This window comes from Cervus canadensis, chromosome X (genome assembly GCF_019320065.1).
Source record: "Cervus canadensis isolate Bull #8, Minnesota chromosome X, ASM1932006v1, whole genome shotgun sequence".
In the NCBI taxonomy this organism is placed as follows: Eukaryota; Metazoa; Chordata; class Mammalia; order Artiodactyla; family Cervidae; genus Cervus; species Cervus canadensis.
In genome coordinates, this window is record NC_057419.1 from 139,863,155 (window position 1) to 139,875,180 (window position 12,026).

A 12,026-nucleotide genomic window follows, 5' to 3' on the forward strand; every position below is an offset into this window, starting at 1 on the left:
CGTAAGCGTTCTCAGCACAAAGAAGACACTGCCCTTCTCTTTCTCCGGCGGGGATGTCTGTGTGAGAAGACCGAGGTGAACTGAATGCACAGTAGGGATCAGGTCAGGATACCTGGGGGCCAGGAGTCACTCTGAACCGCTGACCCATGGGCCCTTAGATCACAGTCTCACCGGGGAAAGTGATGACACTGCTCAAATGCTGGACCTTCCTGTCCTCCTGTCAGGGCACAAATGGGCCCAGGGCAGAGGCAGGTGGGGGAAGGGGTTTGTGTGCTCCCATGACTCCCTCAGGGCTCAGACCTGAAAGAAACCGCCTGCAAGGTGGGAGACCTGGAGTCGATCCCTGGGTTGGGAAGATCTCTTGGAGGAGGGCTTGGCGACCCACTTCAGTATTCTTGCCGGGAGAATCCCCACAGGCAGAGGAGGCCCCTGAGAAAGGACACGGGGCAGTGCAGGTCAGGCTTCTGTCAGCCCCAGCATTGAGCTGCCATGACGCCCAACCAAGCTGCTTACTTCCAAGTCAAAACACAGCCCCTTACGAAGGTTCACTGCCTGGTGAACACCTTTCTTTTTCAGAAGATTTCATTCGATTTTTTTGTCTTGACTTCCGTGTGCCTCCTGACCTGGAATCACATGCAGATGCTTCTGTTTAAAAACCACGTACCCAGAAACCTGCTTACCTGTAAATCTATAAAGGAAGCAAACATGTGCAGATTGCAGTCTCAAGTCATCTGCTAGACACAAAATGCACATTTTATTTACCTGTAAATCTGCTTACCTGTAAATCTATAGAGAAAGCAGAGATGTGCAGATTGCAGTCTCATGTTATCTGCTTGTCACAAAATGCAACTTTTATTTACAAAGTTAAGGTTGCCTGTAATGAAAAGAGACCCATGTGGTACATCACTCCCCCAACTTAGTCCTTGGTAGCTCTTGACTGATGTCTGCAGAGTGAAGTGGCTAAGCATGCGTCTTCCTGGGCCGGGCAGAGGTGGCCGCGTAAGGTCACAAATGAGTGGAGGGAGGGAGCATAGCCCTTATGGGCTGGCCCTAGACAGTCAAGCTATCTCGAGCCCCAGACATGCCCAGGTCACCCGAGGAGAGGCCAGGTGGCTCTAGAGGCATGGGTTTAATTTTGTCCCTGGAGCTGCACAGGCAACAGTGTCTAGGAGATTGGAAAGGCAATTCAACCAGACAGGGTGTCTCAGAGATGGGTCCTGCCTCACAAGTGCTCCAACTAGTTTAAGGTGACCCTGGGGTCCCAATAGGACAGAGCCCGGGGAGCCAGTGATCCATGGCCAACTCACTTCCCACCAGCTCTGCCCAAGCCTCCCTCGGCCCAGTGCTCATCTTGGGTCCTCAGCGGCTCATTCGTCCCCTGGGCTCCCTTGCTCTGTTGTTTCACAAAGGGAGGTGCCATGGCCAAACGGATGAGGTGGGGAGGCTGGAAGAGTCTGATTACTGGATGACAGAAATAAGGCTTAGACTGTGATGAGCAAACTTGGCTGTGCTCTGGAGTGCCAGCTCTCTGCAGGAGGAATCGCCTAGGAGGCCGTGGGAACTGTCATGAGGAAATGCCCTGGGATGAAACAAGCTACAAACTGGCAGGGGAGACTGATGAGACACCATGACCTGGGTTTTGTCCATGTGCAACCCCACAAACAAGGCCTGTGAATGGGCAGCAAGGTGCTCAGCCATCCATTGAGCCTCTGGAAAGGGAGGGAAGGTCCCCATCTCCAGGGTCTGAGGTCCCAGCCAGGGGGCCTCCTGAGACCTCATGCAAACCGTCCAGACAATGAGCTCTGCATGCCCCCGTTCTCAGCAAACCTGGGGATGCCAAAGTCTCACTCAGGCAGTACCTCTAAACTCTGAGCAGTGCTCTGGGGGGTTTTAGGGTGCCTGGGGGCAGCCAGGCCTTCATGGGGGCTGGGCTAGACTGCAGTGAGGCTGAGTCCTTGGCCCTCAGGGGCCCAGGGTCACGGCAGGTCAGTCACCCACCATCCTGCTGAATGTCTCTCCTTCCTGGGAGAAGATTCTAAGGTCACCCAAGCAGTGGGGACTTAGAACCCAAAACAAAGGAATTCGTGCCCTCCAAGAGCCCCTCTGGCCACTCTGCACAAGAAGGGCCCATAGGGGCGGGGTGGCATCCATGTAGACCAGTGGAAGAGAGCCACCAGGAGACGACCCTGGGGTACCCCAGAGAGGAGGAGTGTGAAGTCACTGTGAGCGGCCAAGGCCATCTCCAGGCTGCTGAATTCTTGCTAACTCATGTGCCACTCCTCACCCTCTTTGGCTAAAACAACATCTTTAATACAAAACTTCACAAGTCTGGTGACTCCTGAGGGGCCCCCATGGGAAGGTGAGTGGTTACCTGTGCTCCCTGACTCTCATGGGTGCAGCAGCTCCCCATCCTGTGCTGGGACTGCAGCCTTCTCTCAAGTGTTAAGGAGGCACCCTCCTGAGAGAGGATGAGGGGGTCCAGGCATCCCGGAACAGAGGGCCCCATAGAACACAACTCCATCCCTACTGGGCCTTCTGGGGGCCCCCGTCTGGGCTGTCAGGCTGACACCAAGCCCCCTTACTTCCTCAGTGAACTCAGGGATTCAGAGGCTTGGTCTTTGGGGCACAGTCACAGGTGTACAGAGGGGGGTGCACACGTCCTGCCCAGATTCAAGGTGAGGACTAGAGGAGACTGAGGGTCCCCAGGGCATGCATGTGCAGCCCTCCCGACAGCCCTGGGGGCCCATGTGTCCTGATGTCCAGATGTGACATCACTGATCCCGATGGGAGGGGAGAAGTGAGGGCCTGGGTCAGGTGCCCGTGTTCAGGTCAGCAGAGTGAAGGAGCCCAGCTGTGCTAGGAGTCAAGGTAGAACCCTGAGGGGGGCTCTGGGACTCCCAGACATCCAGGTCGTCAATTCTCTCAGCCCTGGGAGACCCCAGCAGGGTTCGGTTAATGAGTCCCCTACTCTTGCTTGCCTCTCAGGCTTCCTGGCTGGGGAGGGACTGGTTCTAAGGGGAGCAAGGTCAGGGTGAGAAGGTGGTACCCAGACCTGCTGAGAGTCAGAGTGAAGAGCAGGAGGAGGGTTGAGGACAGCCAGGTGCATCATTTCAGCTCTGGTAAACCCTGGGCGTGGAGCCCTGATGTGTCCGCAGACTCTCCCTGAGGGTTTCAGGACAGTGATGGCCTGGTGTGAAGGTCTTCCCTCCAGTCAACACAATGGGTATCCCCAGACCTACCAGGGCTCGAGATGAGGACCTTGAGGGAGGACACAGGCAACCCCACAGGTCCTGGAACCTGCTTTCAGCCCGAGGTGACTCGGCTGGCTGCATGGGCACACGGTCTAGGGACACTGGAGACGTGATGTAAGGGGCGGGGCCTCAGAGATTGGAGAGGAGATTCTTAGGTTCTGAAGGAGTTTTGGTGAGGACCCTGAGGGAGGACTGAGTACCCTGGGGGAGGACTGAGGGGACCCCTCAAGAGGAGACTTTTAAGTGGCCTGTGTCAGACCATCCCAGGTGTGATTTTCAGCAGAGGCCCGTGGTCCCCATCTGTCCCCTGCCTCACCCCTGTCTGTGGTTTCATACCAGGCAATGCACTCATGGTCGAGTTGAGTGAGCTGAGCAAGCCAAGCAGGCACGAGGAAGACCTTCAGGACCCAGGCGAAGCCCAGGGTGAGGTGGAGGTTCAGGTCTTGGGGGCTGAGTTCTGGAAGGCTGCATCCCCCTTGGCCTCCTCTGCCCCTGGGTAGGACAGCCACTCTGCCCACTATGAGTTCCTGTGGGGTCCCCCGGCCTATCTGGAGACCAGCAAGTGGCAAGTCATGGCATTTGTGCTCAGGGTCAAACAAAGGGCTTTGAGGGCCTGCCCAGCCCTGTCTGCAGAGGCTGCAAGGGAGGAGGAAGAGAGGGCCTGAGCCAGAGCAGGAGCCAGGTGATCCTTCCCTCTGTCATTGAAGAGGGAGTGGTCAGCCTTCTCAGGTGTGAGGGCCTGGGCAAGTTTGGGGAACTGCTGTGTAGCATCTTTGGGTTCCTCTTTTCTACTATGACATGGAGATTCATCTCTGCTTTCTTTAGAAACATTTCAAACTCTGATAGTTTAATAGAAGGCTAAATAACACTTAATGTCTTAGTTTGTGAATGATGAGGACCAAAATGTGTTTGTAGTTACCGAGTTCAAGTACAAGAGTTTTGCTCTTTTGTAAAAGAGATGGGGAAGTCTTCCATTTTGTTTTGTGACCCTGAAAGGGATACATCAGAATTGGAATTAGGACTGTTTTGGAAATGTGAGCTTACTTAGCAACAATACAGATGAGGAAGATTTGGATAATAATAAAGGTGATCATAGTGAATTCATGTTTCTGTCCTTTTGGGGTATCACTCTCAAAAGCTAAGTTATCTGTTTATTTGGGTTTGTCTGTATTATTTACGGAAGTAGCCGACAATTAATCTGAGCCCTTGCCCACTGGCTCATTTATTCTGAAGACCTTTACAGAGCCTCTGCTCCCTGAAAGGCTGTGTTAGCAGTGAAGACACAAGGGGAATCAGGGCACCCCCACACCTAGAGTGATGGTCTAGGAGCAAGAGTCACACAAGGAAGCTGGAGAGACTTCCCCTCGTCCCACAGAACAAGCAACACAGGGCGCGGCTCCAGGAGGAGCACCCTGGGGTTGGTGCATGAACCAGGGCTCTTTGGGGCTTTGGGAAACTGGGTTCCTTCTGTGAGAGGTGATTGTGATGAGGCTGCATGGGGGCACCCCTCAGTATTTCATTGTGCCTTAGGGGTGATGGGGTAGCCTGAAAGGGACCATTGCTGTGAGGTGTCCTTTTGCATCTTGGATAAACCCCAAAGATATTTCTTACTGGTTCAGGAAGGAAAGGGGTTCTGGCTCTTGTCACATTGCTGTTGACCACAGGGGCAAAGGAGGTGTTTTCCACACCATATCTTCTAGGAATCCTGAAGAACTTTGGTCACACTACCTTGAAGTGATGCCCAAGAAATCCATGGAACTACCCTCTCCTTCCTTGTACCAGGGATACAAAACCCAAGGTGTTAATGAGCTTTAAAATATCTTCTTTTGTAATTGGCTATTAACAAGGACTTGTGGACCTAACAGAAGAAGAAGATATAAAAAAGACATGGCAAGAATACACAGAAGAACTATACAAAAATGATCTTTATGGCCCAGGTAATCACAATGGTGTGATCACTCACCTAGAGCCAGACATCCTGGAATATGAAGTCAAGTGGGCCTTAGGAAGCATCAGTATGAACAAAGCTAGTGGAGCTGATGGAATTCCAGTTGAGCTATTTCAAATCCTAAAAGATGATGCTATGACAGTGCTGCACCCAACATTCTAGCAAATTTGGAAATGTCAGCAGTGGCCAAAGGACTGGAAAGGTCGGTTTTCATTCCAATACCAAAGATAGGGAATGCCAAAGAATGCTCAAACTACCGCATGATTGCACTCCTCTCACACACTAGTAAAGTAATGCTCAAAATTCTCCAAGTCAGGCTTCAGCAATATGTGAACTGTGAACTTCCAGATGTTCAAGCTGGTTTTAGAAAAGGAAGAGGAATCAGAGATCAAATTGCCAACATCCACTGGATCATCAAAAAAGCAAGAGAGTTCTAGAAAAGCATCTGTTTCTGCTTTAGTGACTATGCCAAAGCCTTTGACTGCGTGGATCACAATAAACTGTGGAAAATTCTGAAAGAGATGGGAATACCAGACCTTCCTCTTGAGAAACCTGTATGCAGGTCAAGAAGCAACAGCGAGAACTGGACATGGAACAACAGACTGGTTCCAAATATGAAAAGGAGTACGTCAAGGCTGTGTGTTTTCACCCTGGTTATTTAACTTATATGCAGAGTACATCATGCAAAACGCTGGGCTGGATGAAGCACAAGCTGGAATCAAGATTGCTGGGAGAAATATCAGTAACCCCAGATATGCAGATGACACCACCCTTACGGCAGAAAGTGAAGAAGAACTAAAGAGCCTCTTGATGAAAGTGAAAGAGGAGAGTGAAAAAGTTGGCTTAAAGCTCAACATTCAGAAAACCAAGATCATGGCATCTGGTCCCATCACTTCATGGCAAATAGATGTGACAATGGAAACAGTGGGTGACTTTATTTTTCTGGGCTCCCAAATCACTGCAGATGGTGATTGCAGCCATGAAATTAAAAGACACTTGCTCCTTGGAAGGAAAGTTATGACCAACCTAGACAGCATATTAAAAAGCATAGACATTACTTTGCCAACAAAGGTCCGTCTAGTCAAGGCTATGGTTTTGCCAGTCATCATGTATGGATGTGAGAGTTGGACTATAAATAAAGCTGAGTGCCAAAGAATTGATGCTTTTGAACTGTGGTGTTAGAGAAGACTTTTGAGAGTCCCTTGGACTGCAAGGAGAACCAACCAGTCTATCCTAAAGGATATCAGTCCTGGTTGTTCATAGGAAGGACTGATGTTGAAGCTGAAACTCCAATACTTTGGCCACCTGATGTGGAGAACTGACTCATCTGAAAAGATCCTGATGCTGGGACAAATTGAGGGCAGGAGAAGGGGACGACAGAGGATGAGATGGTTGGATGGCATCACCAAGTCAATGAACATGGGTTCGGGTGGACTCCGGGAGTTGGTGATGGACAGGGAGGCCTGGCATGCTGCAGTTCACGGGATCACAAAGAGTTGGACATGACTGAGCGACTGAACTCAACGGAGGATATGGAATTCCTCAGTAGCCAACAGGATGCTTCATAAATAAAACTAAGAAAGTTTTCAACCATAGGGTTAGTTGCTCAATCATGTGTGACTCTGTCACTCCACTGACTGTAGCTTGTCAGGCGCCTCTGTCCATGGAATTCTCCAGACAAGAATACTGGAGTCAGTTGCCATGCCCTTCTCCAGGGGAATCTTCCTAACCAGGGATTGAACTCAGGTTTCCCACAATGCAAGCAGATTCTTCATCATATGAGCTACCTGGGAAGCCCCATTTCTAGTTAGAGGACCTGTGAAATTTGGGTGTGGAGGAGTGTTCCAGCAGGACCCAAGTTGCTCCAGGCAATAGAAGCGAGAACCACTCTTTGCCTGTGTACCAGCTGGTCTTCCATCCCAACCCCTACTTTTCGTCATTGCACTACCAACAAAGGTTGAGTCTTTGATTTTAATGCCCAACTACAATCAAGATAATGAAAAGCTTCTTAACACCTATTTCTGGGCATCACTTCAAGGGAGTGTGACCTGAGTTCTGCCGGATGCCTAGCAGATAGAGGGTAGAAAACACCTACTCCATCCCTGTGGTCAGCAGCAATGTGACAAGAGCCAGGATCCTTCCCATTCTGCCCCGGAAAGAGATCTCTCTGGGGTTTACCCAAGATCCAAAAGGACACCTCACAGCAATGTCCCATTTCAGAGTTTCCCCTCACTCCCACCACACACCTCATGGAACTCTGGCTCCTAGACCATCGCCCCAGGTGTGGGGGTGTCCCCACTGCTAACACAGGGCTTTTCATGGAGCAGGTTCTGTAAAGGTCTTTGGAATAAATGAGCTGGTGAGGAGTGGGCTGCTTGATTCAGATTAATTGCTACTTCCTTAGATAACCCAGGCAAATCCAAATAAACCAAGATCCCTTAGCTGTACTAAATGACACACAAAAAGTATAAGAAGCAAAAATTCACTACTATCACCTTCTATTTCTAATTCTTCCACTAACTCTATCACTGCTAAATAAATCCACATTTCCAAAATCATTCTAATTCCATGTTATCTTGTGCAGGACCACAAAATAAAATGAAAGCATTCCCCATCTCTTTTATGAAACAGGAAAACTCTTGTTCTTCAACTGGAAAGTACACACACACTGTGATCAACATCACTGACATATTTAGATACTGGAATGCACTGTCTTCTATTAAAAGGAATGACATTTGAAAAAGTCCTAAAGGAAAGAGAGATGAGTCTCCATGTCACTGTAGAGAACAGGAACACGAAGATGTCACACACTGGGTTCCCCCAACAGGCCCGGGATCTCACTGCTGAGAAGGCTGACCGCTCCCTCTTCAATCACAGAGGGAAGGATCAGCCTCCCTTCCTTCCCCCCAGGACAAGGTCTTGGATGTGGGCTTGGAAGGAGCCTGGCTGCACCCCTGGCTCAGAGTCCCCCTTTCTCCTCCCTCGCAGCCTCTGCAGAGGGGCTGGAAGGAGCTGGGACCCCTTCAACTGACTCTGTCCAGATACTCCAGGACTTTAAACTTGCCTCTCTCCGCATAGGTCCGAGGACCTCACAGGAACTCGTAGCGAGTGGAGTTGCAATGAGACACCTGCTGGTACTCCAGGTACATCTCCCGCACCCACACTTGGCTCAGCAGCTCCCTGGGCTCCCCATAGATGTAGTGCTCCCTCCCGGGACACACTGCCATCCTGCTGAGTGCTCCCCAGATTTCCTCTGCAGGGACGTGTTTGTCCTTCACACTGATTAGGCACAGGATCACCACCAAGAGGCTGGCCTTGGGAAACCTCTGCCCATCCCTCAGCATCTCATTGAGGGTGAGACCCAGGGTGGGGACCAGGATATAGGTGTGCTCACTGGGGCCCACCTCCTTCACCTCTAAACCAAAGACCAGCTGCAGGTACTCTGAGGCTTGATTGAGGAACACCAGGAAGTAGTCCTGGTAATCTTACAGGACACTATTCAGCACTTCTGCCTTTGTGAGTGGCTCCTTGGTGAGATACCTGCTGAGTAGGAATCATACCAGCTCATTCTTCTTCAACTACAGTGCATCTCGTAGCAAGGGCCTGTCACCTCCCTGGTCCTGCGAACTTCCTGGTACTTCATCTTACCTACTGAGGCCATGGTCTTCAAATTGGCTCCCTGGAGTGGCAGCCATGGCAGTGGGAGAGGGGCAGACACCCAGAGGGCTCTGGGGGAGACTGGGTGTTGCAGCAGCTGCCACTTCCTCTAGGGTGCCCCAGACCAGGAGAGGGGAGGAGGGGGAAGCTGCATCTCCTTCTTCCACCTGCTCCTCCTCCTCGTCCTCCACCTCCTCCTCCTCACCCGAAATGAAGTGTGCCTCCATCAGACCCTCATTCCCTTTGGATCCTGAAAGCCTCTCTCAGGCTGGTGGAGCTCATGTATCCCAGGCATGATCACCGGGGTTGAACTGCAGATAGGAGTGAGGCAGGGGGACACATGGGGACCATGGGCCTGCAGGAGACAGAGGTTGTGAGTGGGCTTGGCTGAAAAACCCACACTGGGCACTCTGACTCAGGCCTCTTACAGATCTCCGCTTGAGGAGTGCTCTCGGGCATCACAGAGGAGCTCCTCCTGAACAGCCTGAACCCTGGCTACCCAAAGGAGGATGTTAGGTGGCTCCCCTGTGGGCAGCCAGCACAGCTTGAGGTTGCAGGGCTGGCACAGTTGGGGATTAGGGCCTTCTGGGTTCCCCTCTGTTCTGGGATGGGTAGTCACTGGTACACACTCAGGAAAACCTACTCACCTTGACCCCTGGCAGTGCCTGGACCTCCTCTGCTCTCTGACCTGTGGACTCGGGCCTCAGACCTTCACCTTCGTCTCCTGGTTCCTGGAACCCCTGTGAGAGAAATGGAGGGGGCACCTTGGGGGTAGACTATGACACACACTTGGGGCTTCTGTGACTGTAGGAGGGGTGGACTCTGTGAGGTCCCACCAGATGTGGAGTGTGTTCCCCTCGGGGTTCCCTTGTATTGCACACTGACCCCCTGGCTTGGTCTGGACCTTCACATTTGTGGGCCTTCAGGGAAACTCAGAACAAGACCCGAGTCTGGACAGAAAGTGCTGAGGGGCCCCACATGTGGCTGACCAGGGCCTCCAGTGAGTCCTCGGCTGGGGAGATGCTCGGTCCTCACCTCCTCCTCGCCTCTCACCTGGCCTGCTAACACTGACCGCAAAGGATGGGGTCTGTTTAGTCCTGCCTTGCAGTCTCGGGAGTCCATCCTCTGTGGATCTGAAGCCTCCACCCTCCGACCTAACACCTTACCTCCCGAGGCCCCTAAGCCAAAGGTGAATAAACTGCTCATCCCATTCTGGGGCCTCCAAGACCCACCACAAGGGCCAGAATCCCTCCCTGCCTTGCCTTGGGGTCTGACAGCCACAGTCCTTCCTCACATGGAGCCTGGACTGCACGGAGGGCCAGGGATTCTCCGGTCCACCATTTTAAGGCCCCACTTCTCTCACAAGTTCCCCAATCTCTCTGAGACCCAGATGTCAGGAAGTCAGAACAGGCCTAGTGTGCTCTTCTCACTCCAGGGTCTCCAAGGGCAGATGACAGGGCCTGAGATGATGTCCCAGGAGTCACTCAGCCTTCCCTGTGCTCATTGCCTTGACTCTCAGCTAGTCTGGGCACTGCCCTCTGCCCACCTGATTTTGTGTCCGTTAGAGACCCAGGCCCTCTTGAGCCAGGACACCCGAGAGAGAAACTGGCGTTGGGGGGCTCATTCCCACAACCCTGCCGGCGTCTCCCAGGGCTCAAAGCAGTGATGATGTGTATGTCCTAGGTCCCAGAGCCCCCCTCAGGGTTCTACCTTGACCCGTAGCACAGCTGGGCTCCTTCACTCTGCTGACCTGAACCCGTGCTCTGTGACCCAGGCCCTCACTTCCCCACCTCCCAGCGGGATCAGTAATTTCACATCTGGACGCCATGCCTGGTGGTCCATGCCTCAGGGCTGTCAGGAGGGCCACACATGCATCCCCTGGGGACCCAGAGGCTCCTCTGGTCATCACCTCAGGTCTCTGCAGGATGTGGGCCCCTCCCTGTGTCCAGAGGGCACTTGTCCACAGACCAAGCCTCTGACTCCCCGAGTTGACTGAGGATGCCAGGCGGGGGTTCAGTCTGACAGGCTGGCCCAGGGTCCCCAGGAGTCCCAGTAGGGGTGAAGTTATATTCTATAGGACCCTCTGTTCTGGCATGAGTGGATCCCCTTGTCCTCACTGGAGGGGCCTCCTTGACCCTTTACAGAAGGCTGCAGTCCCAACACAGAGGCTTGATGGGGGGCTGTGGCACCCATGACCATTGGGGAGCACAGGGAAGCACACATCTTCTCATGCAGTCCCCGCACCAGGCACCAGATTTCAGAAACCTTTTGTAGAAAAGATGTTTTAGCTGAAGAGGGTGAACAGCAGCAGGTGAGTTAGGAGAACCCTTGGTTTGATGATTACATAATATTACCTACTGGAGTGCCGTGATTTTCAATGTCGAATCCTCATTCATAGAGAATACATTTCACATGTCTGTGTGGTGCCTGTCTGATATATATGTATAATGTCTGGAGATTACATGTGCTCATATACTCATATATGGACATACGAGGTATAAGGAGAGAGCAGGTCCTGTATGCTCCAGTACCCAGAAGGAAGTGTGTTCACACGGCCCTGAAGGCCACAGATAATCAGTACCCTGTGGATGTCATGAGAGTCCACCAGCCCCATGGTCTCTGTGCTTTAAAGGACAGGCTTCCCCCTGCCTGAGATCCAGTCCTCCGGGGGCAATGAGCCTGCAGGAGACCTTGGAATCCCCAGGAGCTGGGAAAGAAGGGAGGAATGGGGGCAGTGGAATGAGAGAGCAGGGCTGTAGCCTGAACATAAGAACAGTCTTCTGTGGGCTGTGCCTCTGACCCCCACATCCAGGAGGCTTCTCCATGCTCACAACCTCCATCATACACCCAATCCCTCCTCCATGGGACTCATGTCCATTTCAGGAGGGATGGTGACCTGATGGGGCTGGGGGGGCCACGTGAACAGAATCCTGTGTCAGTCTCTCATGGGCAATGATGTCTGGCTTCCCTGTGTTTTCCCCATTATGTGACCGGAGGCATCAGGTGCGAGACCAGCTGGATCCCCCTTGACTGTCAGTGGGACAGGTCAGGCCCCTGGGGGGACAGGACTTTGCGACCACACGAAGCTCAGTTTGAATACGTATCCTGCTACTGATAACCCAATGAAATCATGGACACTCAAAGTCTGGATTTCTCCAGCTGTAAAATGG

At 52.3% G+C, this 12,026-nt stretch overlaps 1 protein-coding gene across 1 annotated transcript; it reads right to left on the reverse strand.

Annotated features, from left to right (window-relative positions):
• Positions 1-8,288: 8,288 nt before the first annotated feature.
• Positions 8,289-11,470, reverse strand: LOC122435762 (melanoma-associated antigen 9-like). The gene is made up of 4 exons (XM_043459856.1): positions 11,438-11,470; positions 9,504-9,596; positions 8,782-8,878; positions 8,289-8,683 (listed from the first exon to the last, which is right to left on the reverse strand). Exons 1-4 carry the CDS (start codon positions 11,468-11,470, stop codon positions 8,289-8,291), a joined length of 618 nt encoding a protein of 205 aa, XP_043315791.1.
• Between the last annotated feature and the right edge of the window lie 556 nt (positions 11,471-12,026).